General features: G+C 49.2%; 1 protein-coding gene and 1 non-coding gene across 5 annotated transcripts in view; both read right to left on the bottom strand.

Annotated features, from left to right (window-relative positions):
- Positions 1-1,531: 1,531 nt before the first annotated feature.
- LOC118227354 (AP-1 complex subunit gamma-1) overlaps positions 1,532-16,647 on the bottom strand; it is a 35,237-nt gene continuing 20,121 nt past the window's right edge. For 2 of the 4 annotated variants that reach the window (XM_035417722.1, XM_035417719.1), the window contains exons 9-23: positions 16,541-16,639; positions 16,261-16,316; positions 16,040-16,153; positions 15,771-15,911; positions 14,093-14,147; positions 12,169-12,291; positions 11,557-11,646; positions 11,317-11,441; positions 10,882-10,986; positions 10,360-10,501; positions 9,857-9,983; positions 8,172-8,273; positions 7,584-7,744; positions 5,542-5,640; positions 1,532-5,415 (exon numbers count right to left, since the gene is read on the bottom strand). In XM_035417722.1, coding sequence (XP_035273613.1) covers positions 5,314-5,415; positions 5,542-5,640; positions 7,584-7,744; positions 8,172-8,273; positions 9,857-9,983; positions 10,360-10,501; positions 10,882-10,986; positions 11,317-11,441; positions 11,557-11,646; positions 12,169-12,291; positions 14,093-14,147; positions 15,771-15,911; positions 16,040-16,153; positions 16,261-16,316; positions 16,541-16,639 — 1,641 coding nt within the window. In that variant the 3' untranslated portion in view covers positions 1,532-5,313. The remainder of the gene's footprint in view (positions 5,416-5,541; positions 5,641-7,583; positions 7,745-8,171; positions 8,274-9,856; positions 9,984-10,359; positions 10,502-10,881; positions 10,987-11,316; positions 11,442-11,556; positions 11,647-12,168; positions 12,292-14,092; positions 14,148-15,770; positions 15,912-16,039; positions 16,154-16,260; positions 16,317-16,540; positions 16,640-16,647) is intronic. The other 2 variants (XM_035417720.1, XM_035417721.1) reach the window with 1 other exon arrangement.
- Positions 13,865-13,941, bottom strand: LOC118228553. Its single transcript, XR_004765526.1, has one exon. It is a non-coding gene; the product is annotated as a small nucleolar RNA SNORD71 (small nucleolar RNA).

Here is a 16,647-nt window from a genome sequence, read left to right as displayed (position 1 = left end):
AGAAGATGCATAAAGAGTAGAAATCAGGCTATGTACACTGGTTCTCACATGCAGCTTTGAAGCTTACGATTGAGACCGTCGCGGCCGAGATCCATGTCTTACCTTGTGTTTGGTGGAGTAAGACACTCGCACGCACACGCGCACACACACACACACACACACAGAGATTTTAAAAAAGAAGCTGCAACAGATGTAGCCTAATTCCCACGATAATCTCTTCTGTCAAAGCAGCAGCGTTCCCACCAGAGAACCATTTGTATAGGCAATTAAAAAACTACGGAGCACTGCACCTTAAAAAAAAAACACTAACAATTAAATATTTTTTAAAAATGGGGATATAGACTGATTGGAACAGGTAAGACTAGAACATTCAAGACAAGACACCTCCCACTTCTGTCCCTTCCCGAGAATCTTCAGTGTGAAACAGCCCCCTCTTGTGGAGGCAAGTTTCCACTACACATTTACCACAGGTAAAAATGTAGGGTCTGCTTCTCCTTTCATACAAAAAAAGTTTCTTCTTTCCTCAAGGACCGTTAAAGCAGCTCTACATTCATTTGAATTGTACATAGCGCTACAAACAGAGCAAACGTCTGAGGGAACAAGACCACCACAACAGGGTGCTTTTTCACTCGGATAAAAAGACAATCACCTTTAACCAATGCCAATGCCAATGAGAGGCATCAATTGTAAAGCGCTTTGGATAGAAGCGCTATATAAATGGAGTCCATTTACCATTTACCATTGGATGCAGGGGTTGATTAACCAAGGAATAAACCTTTTGCCTCCTCGTCCGTTTTACGTGGTCTAAAAAAACGTTAATTTTTTTAATTCGCCATTACGCATCTACGTAAAGAAGACTGCAGAAACCAAATCAAACGAAAATCAGATGGAATGCCAGAAGGTGGAAATTCATACTACCTGAAGCAAGGGGGAGGGGGGGGATACTGCTCAATTACCAGATCATGGCCGTGCGTGACGTCTGGAGGCATCAAAGTCACCTGGGGTGACGAAGAACTACAACAGGAACTACCACCTTCTGTGAAACGCTTTCCATAGTGAATGAGGGTCACGCGCTTGAACCTCGAGGCCGTCCTCATTTCTTATTGGGTAGTAAACAGAAACGCTGGTAACGGAAACCCCAGCACTTTCACTCTGTCTGTGTGGCAGTCTCTGTCTGTTGCTCATTTAATCATGTCTCATTAATACGAGGATGCAAAATCCTAAATTAATTTGAAACGATGATTGTGCGCAGAGACAGGGGCGGATGAAATTAAGGGCGTAGAGCGGTACTCAAACAATCAAATTACCAGCAAGGAAACCAATCTTGAAACTTGTATAATTACAAATTAATAGAGGGGGGAAAAATCCCGAGGGCAATTCAGATGCCTACATCCAAACACCTAAAAGACGATATGTACGGAAGGCGGCTCATCCATTAATGAGCTTTTATAGCGGATAGTCTTAATGAGCTCCAACTGAAAATTCGCCAGACTGATAAATAATATACTGCGCTGATGTTTTTTGGGAGAGGGAGAGAGGCTTGTAGAACCCTGGGTACCTTTGATGAAGAGAATGTAAACAACATGAGCCAATCACCGATACAGACAAGCAGTCTGCATCTTGTGCGCCGCTACAGAACTGGGCTCATCAAGTTCATCAGTAGTAAATCACTCCGAACGCACTTTAGATCTACCGCAACCCTCCAATTCCAGCCATCCACCAGAACCCACACCGAACAGTCATCCAAAGGAACAAGGCGTCTTGTGCATTACTTAAATTTGACTCCCATTGGTTTGACTGTAGCAAAATAACGTATGTTAGAATGTAACATGTTTTTTATTATAAATTTGGAGCACAAAATGAGGCTGAACGTATCAAATTGCCATCTAAATCTGGAATGTCCTGTTACCTGCAACCAGAGTGTAACAAAGGACTTCTTTTTTTTTTTTTTTTTTGCGAATTCAGTTTCAACTCATTGGGGAAAAACTAGAAACTTTTAAAGGTACATGGGGCAAAATAATGTAAATACCATGGAAGAAAAAAACCTCTCCCTTCAAATAACTACACATACTGGTTAAATAACGACTTAACCTAACTAAATCTGTAACCGGGTCTTTGAATAGTTAACTTTATTTTCAATGTAATTTGCTTGTTCGTTTTACAGTTATGTACAATATACAGGCAGCATATATTGTGATCTTTTTTTCAAATTACATGGAATCAGAGAAATCATCCAGGCTATGATATTAACTTAGATCTATTTCAACACAAACCGTGAGCAATTCTGAAACAAACTCTTAGAAAAGAGCTGATCTCCACCAAAGGATGAGCATTGGACAATTTCTACAGTTACACAGCCTCTCAGTTTTATACCAAACACTAGGACAGAATGTAGTCATTCAGTCAAGACAAAAAAACAACAAAAAAACAGAAACAAATGTTAAGTCAGATTTCTCCATATACAGATCATTGCTTGAGAAGATTTAATATCCAAAGCTAAATAGAATCTCTGATTTGGTCACAAAGGTTAAAAGTTAGTACAGACTAATGCATGTGAAAGCAAAACATCATTCCAGTAGATGAAATTAAATATGGGTGCATCTGTAGACACAGGGTAACATTTAAAAAAAGAGCAGGTTAGCAAAGTGTAAAATGGTGTCCTATTGATGTACCCATGATAGTGGACATAGTTTTTTGCATGAGCAGGTCTAATGATTGATGTGAAAGAGTTCACTGAAAAAAATAACTATGAGGTATTCAGTTGACCACTTCCGTTTCCAACAGTGTCATTCATGGTTTAGTTTTGGTGAAGTACTGCAACCGAGGGCAGAGCAAAAAGAAAAGAGAAGAGAAAAAAAAAAACACCTGATATTGGACACGTTTTCAAAAGCTTTCTCTGCAACAGCAAAAGTTCTCTCACGCTCGTCCGTCTCTTCTGAGCTCTGTTCGTTGCTAGGCAACTCAACCATCACCTGACATCCGTCTACGGCTGCCTGAACCTCCGGCCAAAAAGCACGGGCCACCAAACCCAACAACGTTTGCCCAAACGGCAAAAGGCACATAGCTTTGATATACCAGGCATTATTTTGCAGGATGTCCTTGACCGTCCGCGGCGTGGCAGCTTTGACACCGGGCATTATTTTGCAGGAAGTCCTTGACCGACCGCAGCGCGGCAGCTAAGAACAAGGCCCGCCGGCTTCCTTCACGACGAAGAGGACCAGACGGAGAGGAGAAGCCACGGAACAGAAACGGAGGGAAGCGAAGAGCTGCGCACGGCGCTACATTCACCAGCTCACACACCGCTAGCGTGTGTGGCTACGCCCAGGAGACGGGGGGGGGGTCCTACGCAGACCGCTGGGGAGGGGAGGGGGGGCGTACGCAGGACACGGCTCCACAACCCAAAACAGTCAGTCTGACACCAAAACCAGTCGCGCAGCTGGGCTTGTATTCATGACAACATATCTGTAGTTTCAACTGGCATCAGAACCGCTTGATATTAAAGAGATCTGATCTGTGATTCGCTGACACCGTGCTGAAATCTTTATTTAAAACACGGCTTACTCCGCGACCAACATTAACAGCCCTGCAAACTATTCAAATCGACTCACGGATGTCTCCACTCTTTCAGCGGTTTCCATCTTTAAACTATTAAAACATTCTTCGGACAAAGAAGAAAAATTTGACAGTGATCCTGAACGACTACCAGACAAGGGCGTTAAAAAAATGCAGATCATTTTTTCTCTTTTTTTTACTGGATTACGCTTGAAACCAAAAAGGTTTATGATACAGCATACATCAAAAACGGCAGAAAAATGCAAGATGGGAGAGAGAGCAGACTTGACCTTGTTCTGGTGTTCCGAAAATCTCTCATGGTGGAAAAAAGGGGAAAAAAACAAGCTGATTTAGTAGACTGGACAGGACATAAAACAGTCAACACTGAGTACACTCCCAAATCAAGACTCCTCACAGAACAGATGTGCTTTATCCACACAAGTTCAACAAATAAAGAGACTTCAATTTTTTTTTATTTCTCAAGGGGATAAATTAATTTCTGGTTTCCCTTTAAGATTATTATACATTATTGTTCAGAAGCTGCACTCAAGACTCACATGGGGGAACCAGACAAGTCAAATCGACTTCAGGTCCTCTCCTTCCACAACCATTTCAACTGCTGAGAGGGTCAACCGTTACAGTTGCTACAGTAGATGAACGTTACGGTCTGGATTCTTAAAAGCAGGATGGACAGACTCTCACACTGACAAACTGCAACATTTCAGGGAGAACCTGCATGGGGCAAACCCGGTAAAAGTGCAAACTGGATCCTGGGACCCAACAGAAGCGTTGTGTTTAACATGACACAGAGAGCAGGGCACAGGTACTCTTCATTACACAAAATAAGTTAGGATCTCAAACACCAAACCTTGAAAAAGATGAACTGCTCCGACACCAAACCCAACCCCGCGTGCACACACGCCCACAAACACATGCAGACACACACACACGCACACACGCACGCACGCACGCACACACACGCATGCACTCACGTGCACGCACGCATACACACCCACAAGCACGCTCACACACGCTCACACACAGAAGCACACGCGCACGCACAAGCATGCACAAGATTTTAGAGCCCAGTTAAGAAACCAAACTTCCTTAATTCTGCATGGTGGACAGAGTGGATCAAAGTGCAAACTCCAAAGAGCTCAGCTGCATTTCATTAAAAGCTGAAAACAAGAATCAAATATATCCCAACATTTTACATTTCCAGATTCAGATAAAAACATGAAACCAAACAAAACCAGAAGACAATCAGACAGTGATGACTGCTCATGTCAAACGAGGGGTGGGGGGAGTGGGGAGGGGGGCTCTTTCTACAGTGGCCTGGATGGCTCAACTTCCCACGAGGCTGGGGGAGGGGCCAGAGAAAGAGAACGTGTTTCGAGTGCACGTGCAAAAGGAGAGGTGGGGGTGAAAGCAGTGCCTATTGCGAGCAGAGACAGAGGTGAAACAAATCAACAACAAACAAAAAAAAAAAAAGTGGGGGGGGGGGGGTAAATGGATATGTTTCCAATTTTCGCTGACATCGTCCTAGTCACCGTCACCGTCGGCGACGGCGTCGCATCATCGCTGTGTGTCAGAAAGATTCCATTGTTTCCCTGTGCGACCCCAGTGTAGCAGTCCGCAGTGATGTCACAGGGAGATCGATTTAGGGGAGGAGGGGTGGGGTTTGGGGAGGGGCGAGGGGGTTTGGTACCTTCCCCATAGTTCCCTTGAAAAGGGGAGAGAGGGGGCGGGGCCCGCAGGCCATCACTGCCAGGACTGGGGGGGGAAGTTGTTGACCTCGGCCAGGTCTTGCACTGAGGACCCTTTGTGGTTGTACGTGAGCTTGATCCTCATTCGCAGTTGTTGCTGTGGGTCGAAACGAGAGAGACGGGCGTTAAAAGCGGGCTGGAAAAAGGGGGGGGGGGGTGGGGGCGGGCGCTCGTACCCGTGTCCTGGGCCCCACGGAGAGGCTGGGGGAGGGCGGGGGCATACCTTCTGGGGGTTGAGCACTTTGATGACCTGTGTGACGGTTCCCTGGTTGAGTGCCGGGATGATGTTACTGCTGGGGGAGAGGAGCTGGAGCTGGAACGTCTGGGGACACAGAGACATCGGTAAACCACAGCGCTAACCCTGCACCAGAGGCTAACTACAGCGCTAACCCTGCACCAGAGGATAACTACAGCGCTAACCCTGCACCAGAGGCTAACTACAGCGCTAATCCTGCACCAGAGGATAACTACAGCGCTAACCCTGCACCAGAGGCTAACTACAGCGCTAACCCTGCACCAGAGGCTAACTACAGTGCTAATCCTGCACCAGAGGCTAACTACAGCGCTAATCCTGCACCAGAGGCTAACTACAGCGCTAATCCTGCACCAGAGGCTAACTACAGCGCTAACCCTGCACCAGAGGCTAACTACAGCGCTAACCCTGCACCAGAGGCTAACTACAGCGCTAACCCTGCACCAGAGGCTAACCACAGCGCTAACCCTGCACCAGAGGCTAACTACAGCGCTAACCCTGCACCAGAGGATAACTACAGCGCTAACCCTGCACCAGAGGCTAACTACAGTGCTAATCCTGCACCAGAGGCTAACTACAGCGCTAATCCTGCACCAGAGGCTAACTACAGCGCTAATCCTGCACCAGAGGCTAACTACAGCGCTAACCCTGCACCAGAGGCTAACTACAGCGCTAACCCTGCACCAGAGGCTAACTACAGCGCTAACCCTGCACCAGAGGCTAACCACAGCGCTAACCCTGCACCAGAGGCTAACTACAGCGCTAACCCTGCACCAGAGGCTAACTACAGCGCTAATCCTGCACCAGAGGATAACTACAGCGCTAACCCTGCACCAGAGGCTAACTACAGCGCTAACCCTGCACCAGAGGCTAACTACAGTGCTAATCCTGCACCAGAGGCTAACTACAGCGCTAATCCTGCACCAGAGGCTAACTACAGCGCTAATCCTGCACCAGAGGCTAACTACAGCGCTAACCCTGCACCAGAGGCTAACTACAGCGCTAACCCTGCACCAGAGGCTAACTACAGCGCTAACCCTGCACCAGAGGCTAACTACAGCGCTAACCCTGCACCAGAGGCTAACCACAGCGCTAACCCTGCACCAGAGGCTAACTACAGCGCTAACCCTGCACCAGAGGATAACTACAGCGCTAACCCTGCACCAGAGGATAACTACAGCGCTAACCCTGCACCAGAGGCTAACTACAGCGCTAATCCTGCACCAGAGGATAACTACAGCGCTAATCCTGCACCAGAGGCTAACTACAGCGCTAATCCTACACCAGAGGCTAACTACAGCGCTAATCCTGCACCTGAGGCTAACTACAGCGCTAACCCTGCACCAGAGGCTAACTACAGCGCTAACGCTGGAGGGTCGCTGATTTTTATTCTGATTATAACTGATTATTCTGATTATAACTGATTATTCTGATTATAACTGATTATTCAAACTTCATTTTATAAACATCTTTAAACACCAACAACCGCTCACTTCTGCGCTGCACAGTAAACAAATTCACCATGTGTAGTTTTCAGCCGTAGGTCATGATAAAAAAAAATGAATCATGACCTACAGCAAGGCCAGGTAATTGACCAGGCTACATCAGTAACAAAGAACAGACATCCTGAAAAGGATCAGCTTGCAGTACATTTGCCTTTCACCTTGGTTCAGCAGGAGTCAACATGACAACCACAACTTCTTACATTCCTGCTGTAGTAGCACCAATTCCACAGTAACATCCTGTGTGTGGTGCTTGTACTCCTTTCTTTAATACATCACAGCCTTTATCCTCATCACTGTGTGGATTTAATACGGCTACACCCATCTTCAGCACCACAGCCAGCAGCAAAGCCATCAGCTTTGCACCTGTTGCCGTGATGCAAACATCCCAAAGCAACGTTGCCATGGCAGCTTTGCTACAACACAGGTCTGGTTCCATCGCGCACAGGGTGGGGTGGATGCGCGCTTACGTCGCTAGGTAACAGCTGGTGGCCTAAAACCCGAACCCACCTTTGGTACTGCAGCCTGGAACACGAAGTCGGTCATCTCCGCCTCGGTGGTGTTGGAGGCGTGAATGGTGATGACGGCGATGTTGGGGTTGGGGTTTGACCTTTCGAACGTGAACTCGATCTTCAGCCCGTTCTTGTTGTACGCCGTCATTGGTGGAATAGCTGCGGATGAAAACGGAAGAGAACGGAAGAAATTTGTTTTACTCTCTCTCCATTTCTCTTCCACACGCCTCTCTCTTGTTCACGCACAGGCAGAGATAGGCAGAAAGGGAAGAGAAGAGGGGAAACGGAGAGAGACAGAGAGACAGAGGAAGAGAGACAGAGAGAGGGGGAGGAAGAGAGACAGAGAGAGGGAGAGGAAGAGGGACAGAGGGAGAAAGACAGAGAGAGGGAGAAGACAGGGAGAGGAAGAGAGACAGAGAGAGGGAGAGGAAGAGGGACAGAGGGAGAGAGACAGAGAAAGGGAGAGGAAGAGGGACAGAGGGAGAGAGACAGAGAAAGGGAGAGGAAGAGGGACAGAGTGGGGGGAGAGAGAGACAGAGAGCGAGAGAGAGGTCAATGAGAAGGCCCAGGTGTGCTGCACTCTCACCTGCAGTGATGTCATTAAAGAGGGGCGGAGAGGTGAGGCTGTCCAGCAGGAAGGCGGGCTGAGGGATGGACACGGGCGGGGCCGGAGCAGGGGTCGGCCCACCTGGGAACCGCCAATCAAAAAGCAGTTTAACTCTGGGGGGTAGGGGGTAGGTCCTACCCTCTAATTCTGGGCATTTCACAAACAAAAGCTCAGCGGCATTCAAGTACAGCTGCTCAGAGAGCTAAATAAGTATTCAGCTACAAACAGTCTGACCTACGTTTTAAAAAATGTTTAATTTCTGAAAATACGTGTTTCCACTTCCTTTTAAAATCACACAGAAGTCGCGCAGTTGATGAAGATCATCCCACATGCCAGCTGTTTCTCTCTGCTCTGCCAGGTTATAATTCTTGATAAAGCCAAGGCTTGTAACGGAGAGGACTGGGAACGGGACACCAGGAGGTTGCAGGATCAAATCCCAGAAGTGGGCGCACTGCCATTGTATCAAACTATTCAAAACTGAGCTAAAAATGACCCGAGACGTCTACCTGAGCAGAAGGGTAATAATGATGAGAGGAACAGGCGCAGTTAGAGAGAGAGAGAGGCGTGAGAGCTGTGCGGCTGTGGCTGTTACAGATCCCCAGGGCCCGACTGCATGAGCTAGCAGGATTCGTCTTCCCATCACTGCACTCTCAGCGTGCCCATCTACCCACCATCCATCCCACCGGGCTCAATAAATCCCTCCCTCCCCGTCCTGCCGCAAAATGGCCGCCACGCGCCACCCGGACGGCCACTGCACGCCGATGATGGTAGAGCCAAGTTCCGTCCATCACCCCCACTCCCCACCACCTCCACAGATGAGATGAAAGGTGCTAAATAAATGCTATCCATCATCATCGTTATTATTACTCTTTCGCCTATGGTAGCTCTGCCTGGAGTACAGTGTGAAATGATGAAAAAACAACCAATGAGAGCCATAGCCAGAAAGCTAAATGGACACATTACCCTGCTAATATGTAGCTAGTTAATTACTTCCATTACTTCCAATTACTTACAGCGGCCCAGCTGAGTTCTACCTCATAGAGAGAAGGCGGAGCTAGTGCACAGCTGTGTTCTACCTCATAGAGAGAAGGCGGAGCTAGTGCACAGCTGTGTTCTACCTCATAGAGAGAAGGCGGAGCTAGTGCACAGCTGAGTTCTACCTCATAGAGAGAAGGCGGAGCTAGTGCACAGCTGTGTTCTACCTCATAGAGAGAAGGCAGAGCTAGTGCACAGCTGTGTTCTACCTCATAGAGAGGAGGAGGAGCTAGAGTGCAGCTGTGTTCTACCTCACAGAGAGAAGGCGGAGCTAGAGTGCAGCTGTGTTCTACCTCATAGAGAGAAGGCGGAGCTAGTGCACAGCTGTGTTCTACCTCATAGAGAAAAGGCAGAGCTGGTGTGCATCTGTGTTCTACCTCATAGAGAGAAGGCGGAGCTAGAGTGCAGCTGTGTTCTACCTCACAGAGAGAAGGCGGAGCTAGAGTGCAGCTGTGTTCTACCTCACAGAGAGAAGGCAGAGCTAGTGCACAGCTGTGTTCTACCTCATAGAGAAAAGGCAGAGCTGGTGTGCATCTGTGTTCTACCTCATAGAGAGAAGGCGGAGCTAGAGTGCAGCTGTGTTCTACCTCATAGAGAGAAGGCGGAGCTAGAGTGCAGCTGTGTTCTACCTGATAGTGAGAGATCGCCCAGCAGGTCCAGCAGTTCCCCTCCAGCAGATGCAGGCTTTGTGGGCGGGGCCGTCTGGATCACAGGCACGACATCATTTCCTCCAAGGAGGTCTAACAGATCGTTAGCCTGGAATATAAGAGACAGCTATTCAAGACATTTATCCCCACAGCAACCCAAGCTGATTGGGCGGTAATCTACTCCTGTACAGTCAATGGGTGTTAATCAAGTCTTGCACAGTCAGTAACGATTGTTTCCAATCATGTAACAGAATGTACAAGAAGCAAGGAATAAAGGAAAAAGCTATGCCAGCACTTCCACTTTTCCACCAGCAGGGGGCCTAGTGCGATCACGAAGGGAGCGCGTGGAGCATCCGAATACCCAGGAGGCTGCTTACTCCATGTCTACCACGCATGCCCGTTATTAAAGACAGACACACCAGCGTGCCCATGGTGGTGAGGGCAGAACCAGCCGAGCCCATGAGAGAGGCCCCCCCCCCCCTCACCTGGCTCGTGGGCTGTGTGACAGCGGGCAGGTTTTTGGAGTCCAGGGCAGAGGGCTCCGCCTCCCCGTTGGTCTGCGCTATCTCCGTCGGCCCGTTGGTGGCAGTCTTCTCCATCACGGGCATTCTCTCCAGTAAGGCAGGCCTTCAGAGAGCAGGTAGGGAGGGAGGGAGGAAGTGAGGGAAATAGAAAAGGAGGGAGGGGGAGGGAGAGAGAGAGAGCGAGAGAGAGGGGAGAGAAATTGAGTTTGGCCCCCCTCAGAAAGGCAGACTTAAACAGCAACCAGGTTTACTCTCGAACATATTACATCCAGCTTCGATTAATTGACCCTTTGAAAAGTCGGTTTTCTTGGAAGGCCTTTTTAAAATTCTAAGCCAGTGTTCTGCAGCCCCGTTGCTTTTGATTCCTGGCAGCGATCGCTACAGCACGTCTCTCCCAACAGCGCAGGCACCGCAAGGCACCGCTCACACGCAAACCGGCAGTTACGAAGAGTCACAAAGGCTTCCCATTGGCCGCCGGCTCACCTCATGTGATCGTATTTCTTGAAAAGTGCGTTGTACTCCACCGCCCGCTGCTGCAGCTCCACGTCGATGCTGCTGCCGTATATGGACACCACCTTCTTGATTCGGCTGGAGAGCGCAAACAGCAGGAGAGAAGTATTAGCCCCGCCCCCTCCAGCAGCTCTAACTGCCAAACGGCACGGGGCTTCACAGGAAAGCTCAGAGATCCCCCAGATGGGACGGCACAGACCCCCCCCCCCCCGCCACTCATCTCCCCTCTCTGGGGTGAGTGGCGCTTGCACAGGGCTGCTTCTTGGTGTTAAACAGGCTTCATGCCTGAGCAGTGGGGTTAAGGGGTACAAGGTGCAGGCGTACAGGGAACCGGGGGTGAGGGGAACAGGGGTGTGGGGAATCAGGGGTGAGGGGAACAGGGGTGTGGGGAATTGGGGAGGTGCTCACTTGACGCCGCTGAAGCGCGTGGACAGCTTCATGATTGCGGTGAGGGAGTAACCCCGGGTGACGGGGGAGGACAGGTTGGACACCAGGAGCCCCTCCAGCACGTCCAGCACCTCGTCTTCCGTCACCTGCCGTCCAGGTGAGGAGGAGAAAAGCAACAATTACACCTCAGGGAGTCCTCAGGGAGAGGGAGCTCACTCCCCCAGCGGTCCCAGCGACTCTTTTGGGGCCCGACAGCCGTACCTGGATGGGCTCCTCCTCCTCGCACTGTCCCGACACCAGCAGGTCTCCGTACTCCCCTATGCACCAGGAGGACACCTGCACCAGGGGTTGCTGGAGGAGCAGACAGGCCAAACAAAGGCATTACCCCACAAACCCGCTTCAGAGGGGGAGACGCGACTGCATTTCGGCACCACTCACGCCATCAGACACATTTACACACGCTATTATCCATTTTCATGCGAACATTTCTTTTTGGAAAATCAATTCACAAAGTATTAGGTAATCAATAATACCCAGTGCGATAAAATCCACACAAATCGCCTATTAATCAGACATATATTCACAGGGTGTAGACACACACACACACACACACACGCTTTCTATCCCTCTCTCAAACACACATACACAAAAACACAAGTTCACACACACACACACACACAAAAGCACGCACGCTCACTCTCACACACACACACACACACAAAAGCACGCACGCTCACTCTCACACACACACACACACACACACACATGCACAAGCACACACGCTCGCTCGCTCACTCACACACACACATACACACACACACACACACACACTCACTCACACACACACACACGCACACACGCTCACACACACACCTGAGAGATGTCGTCCAGCAGCGCTTTGTACAGCCTCTGCACCGTGTAGGCGTGCATCTCCACGCTGTTGGTGATGAGCTGGATGAGGTTGGGAACCGAGTCGTCCCGGACGTAGCTGCCCGCCTGCGGGGACCAGGAAGGCCTCGTTTAAAACCGGACAAGTGGAGGCGGGAGAGGGGGGACTGAGCGCTATTTACACAGACCCTCTGCATAAATCCTCCTGCAAACTCTACTGCAATATGACCTGCCACTCAACCTGTGCAGGGGGACAGCTAATCCAGGTTAGTTATTACAAATCATAAAGGAGGAACCAACGTGACAGGCCCATGACAATCTCCTGAAGCGCGGTCCCCATCCCCTGGCTGTGAATACAGATACAGAGCACAACACAGTGCAGGCAAGGTTCAGCACCAGTTGCTTTGCGTTTCAACTTCATTTTACACAAATGGTTTGGCTACAAAGACCACACGTCCACACCTTCGGCATTTAGAAACTCGCTCGTTTCAGCTGAAGGTCTGTCCGTTGATCAGTACAAATGTAAAAAAAAAAAATAAAAAAAAAAGAACGTGTTATTGCGTAAGTTATCTGAGAGCTGACGTGGCTGACTTAAAGTCTTTAAAGGATGACTGAAACTTCACTCTTTGTGATGAATACCTGCTCCAGACATAACGGGGCAGTGAGAGAGTAAATCATCCCTCATTAGGCATTGAAAGAGCCTAATTAAAAGCAGCGAGCAGCTCGTTATAGGTCAGGCATTACTGTTAGGGCTGGAAGGAAACCCAGCGTACACAGGGGGGGACCCCAGGACCAGGCCTGAGAGCCGCTGATCTAACAGAGGAGCAGTGATTCTCAGGGCTTCGCTGATCTAACAGGGGAGCAGTGATTCTCAGGGCTTCGCTGATCTAACAGAGGAGTAGTGATTCTCAGGGCTTCGCTGATCTAACAGAGGAGCAGTGATTCTCAGGGCTTCGCTGATCTAACAGAGGAGCAGTGATTCTCAGGGCTTCGCTGATCTAACAGAGGAGCAGTGATTCTCAGGGCTTCGCTGATCTAACAGAGGAGCAGTGATTCTCAGGGCTTCGCTGATCTAACAGAGGAGCAGTGATTCTCAGGGCTTCGCTGATCTAACAGAGGAGCAGTGATTCTCAGGGCTTCGCTGATCTAACAGAGGAGCAGTGATTCTCAGGGCTTCGCTGATCTAACAGAGGAGCAGTGATTCTCAGGGCTTCGTGTTAAGCATCAGAGTCAGCCTCCACACCTCTCCTCACTTCCCCATTACCATGGCGACACTATGGGCTGGCCTGGGCTGGGCTAGAAAAAGGGCCTCTGTCTACACAAAGATTCATTATCAAACGAATTAGCAAAACTAAAATGCAGAAATAGCTTTGGAAAAAAATGTTATTTCCCCAGTAGATCATGCCGGAAATAAAACTAGACTCTAGTACAGCCCTTTCAAGCATTAAAATAGACTCTAGTACAGCCACTTCAAACATAAAAACCAGATTCAAGCACAGCCCTTTCCAACATTAAAATAGATTATAGTACAGCCGTCTATAGCATTAAAACAGACTCTAGTACAGCCTTTTCTAGTATTAAAACAGACTCTAGTAGAGGTCTTTATAGCATTAAAACAGATTCTAGTACAGTCCTTTCCTACATTAAAACAGACACTAGCACAGCTATTCCTAACATTAAAAAGCCGTTGTCAGTGCTTGAAGTCTCATCATTGTTTCAGTCGATGGATCACTCAAAGCTCTCATCCCCCAACAGCTCAGCAGCGCTTCTCCCACCGTCAGTCTCATCTTCCCAACCCAAGCGCCTAAAACTAGGGCGATGAAAGCGAAGCACTCCCCCCCCCCCCCCCCCCCCCCCCCCCCCAAAACGCCACAGAGCGGGACCAGTCCCCCGGCGCAGGGTTCCGTACCGTCGTTAGGACCCTCATAATCGTGTCTATGTGCCATCGCTTCGAGGGGGCATACCTGTGACCAAAAACAAGCGTCAGTTAGTGGCATTAAGTGGGGGAAAAAAACAGTCAAGACCATTGTGGGTTAACAGACGAGTGACTGATGACAGCAAAGGATGAATATGAAGCACAGGTGGGGCCCACATACAGTCCAGTCCGCAAGTTTTTGCAGCGACACAGTGTCCAAATACTTGCGGACTGCACCGCATGTGTTTTACAGGTAAAGGTCCTTAAAGGTCTTCACTAGACGAGGGCTCTGCTGGTATGGCATTCCCACGTGAGGTCGTGCAAACAGAAGCATTAAACGCGGCCGCACAGTCGAGCCCTTAAGATGGATTTTAAAAAAAAATTTTATATACACCCAGCGGTTTAATAAGTGACCCATTCCCGTCTGCAGAGCCCTGCGGAACACGGAAAGGCTAACACACACACACACACACGGCGTAGAGCGGGAGGCCATAAACACATTAACTGACCGCTTTTACGACTGGCCTCAGCAGAACCCTACAGCCCGTGCGAAACAGTCACTTCACCTCAGCTACGTCTGAACATCAGCACGCCCTAACATCCCCCCAAAACACACACCGTGTGGTACACAAGGCTAACAGGCTCAGCTACGTCTGAACATCAGCACGCTCTAACCTCCCCCCCAAACACACACCGTGTGGTACACAAGGCTAACAGGCTCCGCTACGTCTGAACATCAGCACGCTCTATCTAACATCGCCCCCAAACACACACCGTGTGGTACACAAGGCTAACAGGCTCCGCTAGGTCTGAACATCAGCACGCTCTATCTAACATCCCCCCCAAACACACACCGTGTGGTACACAAGGCTAACAGGCTCAGCTACGTCTGAACATCAGCACGCTCTAACATCCCCCCCAAACACACACCGTGTGGTACACAAGGCTAACAGGCTCAGCTACGTCTGAACATCAGCACGCTCTAACATCCCCCCCAAACACACACCGTGTGGTACACAAGGCTAACAGGCTCAGCTACGTTTGAACATCAGCACGCTCTAACATCCCCCCCAAACACACACCGTGTGGTACACAAGGCTAACAGGCTCAGCTACGTCTGAACATCAGCACGCTCTATCTAACATCGCCCCCAAACACACACTGTGTGGTACACAAGGCTAACAGGCTCCGCTACGTCTGAACATCAGCATGCTCTATCTAACATCCCCCCAAACACACACCGTGTGGTACACAAGGCTAACAGGCTCAGCTACGTCTGAACATCAGCACGCTCTATCTAACATCGCCCCCAAACACACACCGTGTGGTACACAAGGCTAACAGGCTAAGCTACGTTTGAAAATCAGCACGCTCTAACATCCCCCCCAAACACACACCGTGTGGTACACAAGGCTAACAGGCTAAGCTACGTTTGAACATCAGCACGCTCTATCTAACATCCCCCCAAACACACACTGCGTGGTACACAAGGCTAACAGGCTCCGCTACATTTGAACATCAGCACGTTCTAACATTCCTGAACATTAGTCCATAAGACTAACACACACACACACACACACACACTAACGAGCTGCAGTCAGGAGCTTTTCAAGACCGAACGGGAGACGGCAGTTATTTTAAAAAGGTACTTTTAACGGCACCGAAGCCTTACTTCTCGGCAGCGAGGAAGACTCCCGACGCGCAGTCCGCTTTGAAATCTGGGTCGCAGGAGTCCAGGAAGTACAGCAGCTCCTTCATCATGCCGCGGATGTTGTTGCCGTTCACCAGCGCGAAGCTCAGCTCCATCGCGCGTCTGGAAAACGCCGTAGTCACGGAAACATGAAAAACACGCTCTTCTTAACCGACGGTGGCGTACACAACACATTCATCCACAAAACGTCTGCACGCAGCCGAGCTCAATCTCCCCCCTCTCCCGCTCACCTCTTGATGGACACATCCAGGTCTTTCAAACAGTCTACAATAGTGCTCCGATGTCTCTGCACTGCATTGTGGTCCGTCTGTACCGTCTTCAGCAAGGACGTCAATGCCACATACCTTTGAGCAACAGAAAAATGCCAAAGCAGAATAAATTGCCCAATGTTTCTAAATGCCCGCTTCAGAAAGCAGATGGCATTGCTTGGCAGGAGGAGGACATAACTCACCTAATATTTTTGTCATTGTTTAGGAGGAAGCGCCCCAAGATGTTAATAGCTAAAACCTGCAGAGAACGCATTTAAAAATAAATTATATTTTATGCAACATCCCTTGTATACTCAGCAAAAAAAAAAAAAAAAAACCACACTGAATCTTATGCTCGTGGGTTTGAAACAGCAAGACTCTGCGAGTTTCCATATAGGATATACAAACTGTTGCCACCTTTATTGTGGATACGCAGTTATAAATGAAGACAGAGAGAAAAGACCCCTTCCTAGGGGAACTCACCCTCAGCCCACTTTCCGATTTGATGTCCATTATGGTCAGGACAGTTTCGTAGAGGATCGCGTTCCCCACGTTTTTACTCGTCTCTGTGTTGGTCGCAACCTATAGGC

Source organism: Anguilla anguilla, chromosome 5 (assembly GCF_013347855.1).
Source record: "Anguilla anguilla isolate fAngAng1 chromosome 5, fAngAng1.pri, whole genome shotgun sequence".
Taxonomy (NCBI): Eukaryota; Metazoa; Chordata; class Actinopteri; order Anguilliformes; family Anguillidae; genus Anguilla; species Anguilla anguilla.
The sequence above is the reverse complement of the archived record's forward strand: the minus strand, read 5'-3'. Positions and strand labels throughout refer to the sequence as shown.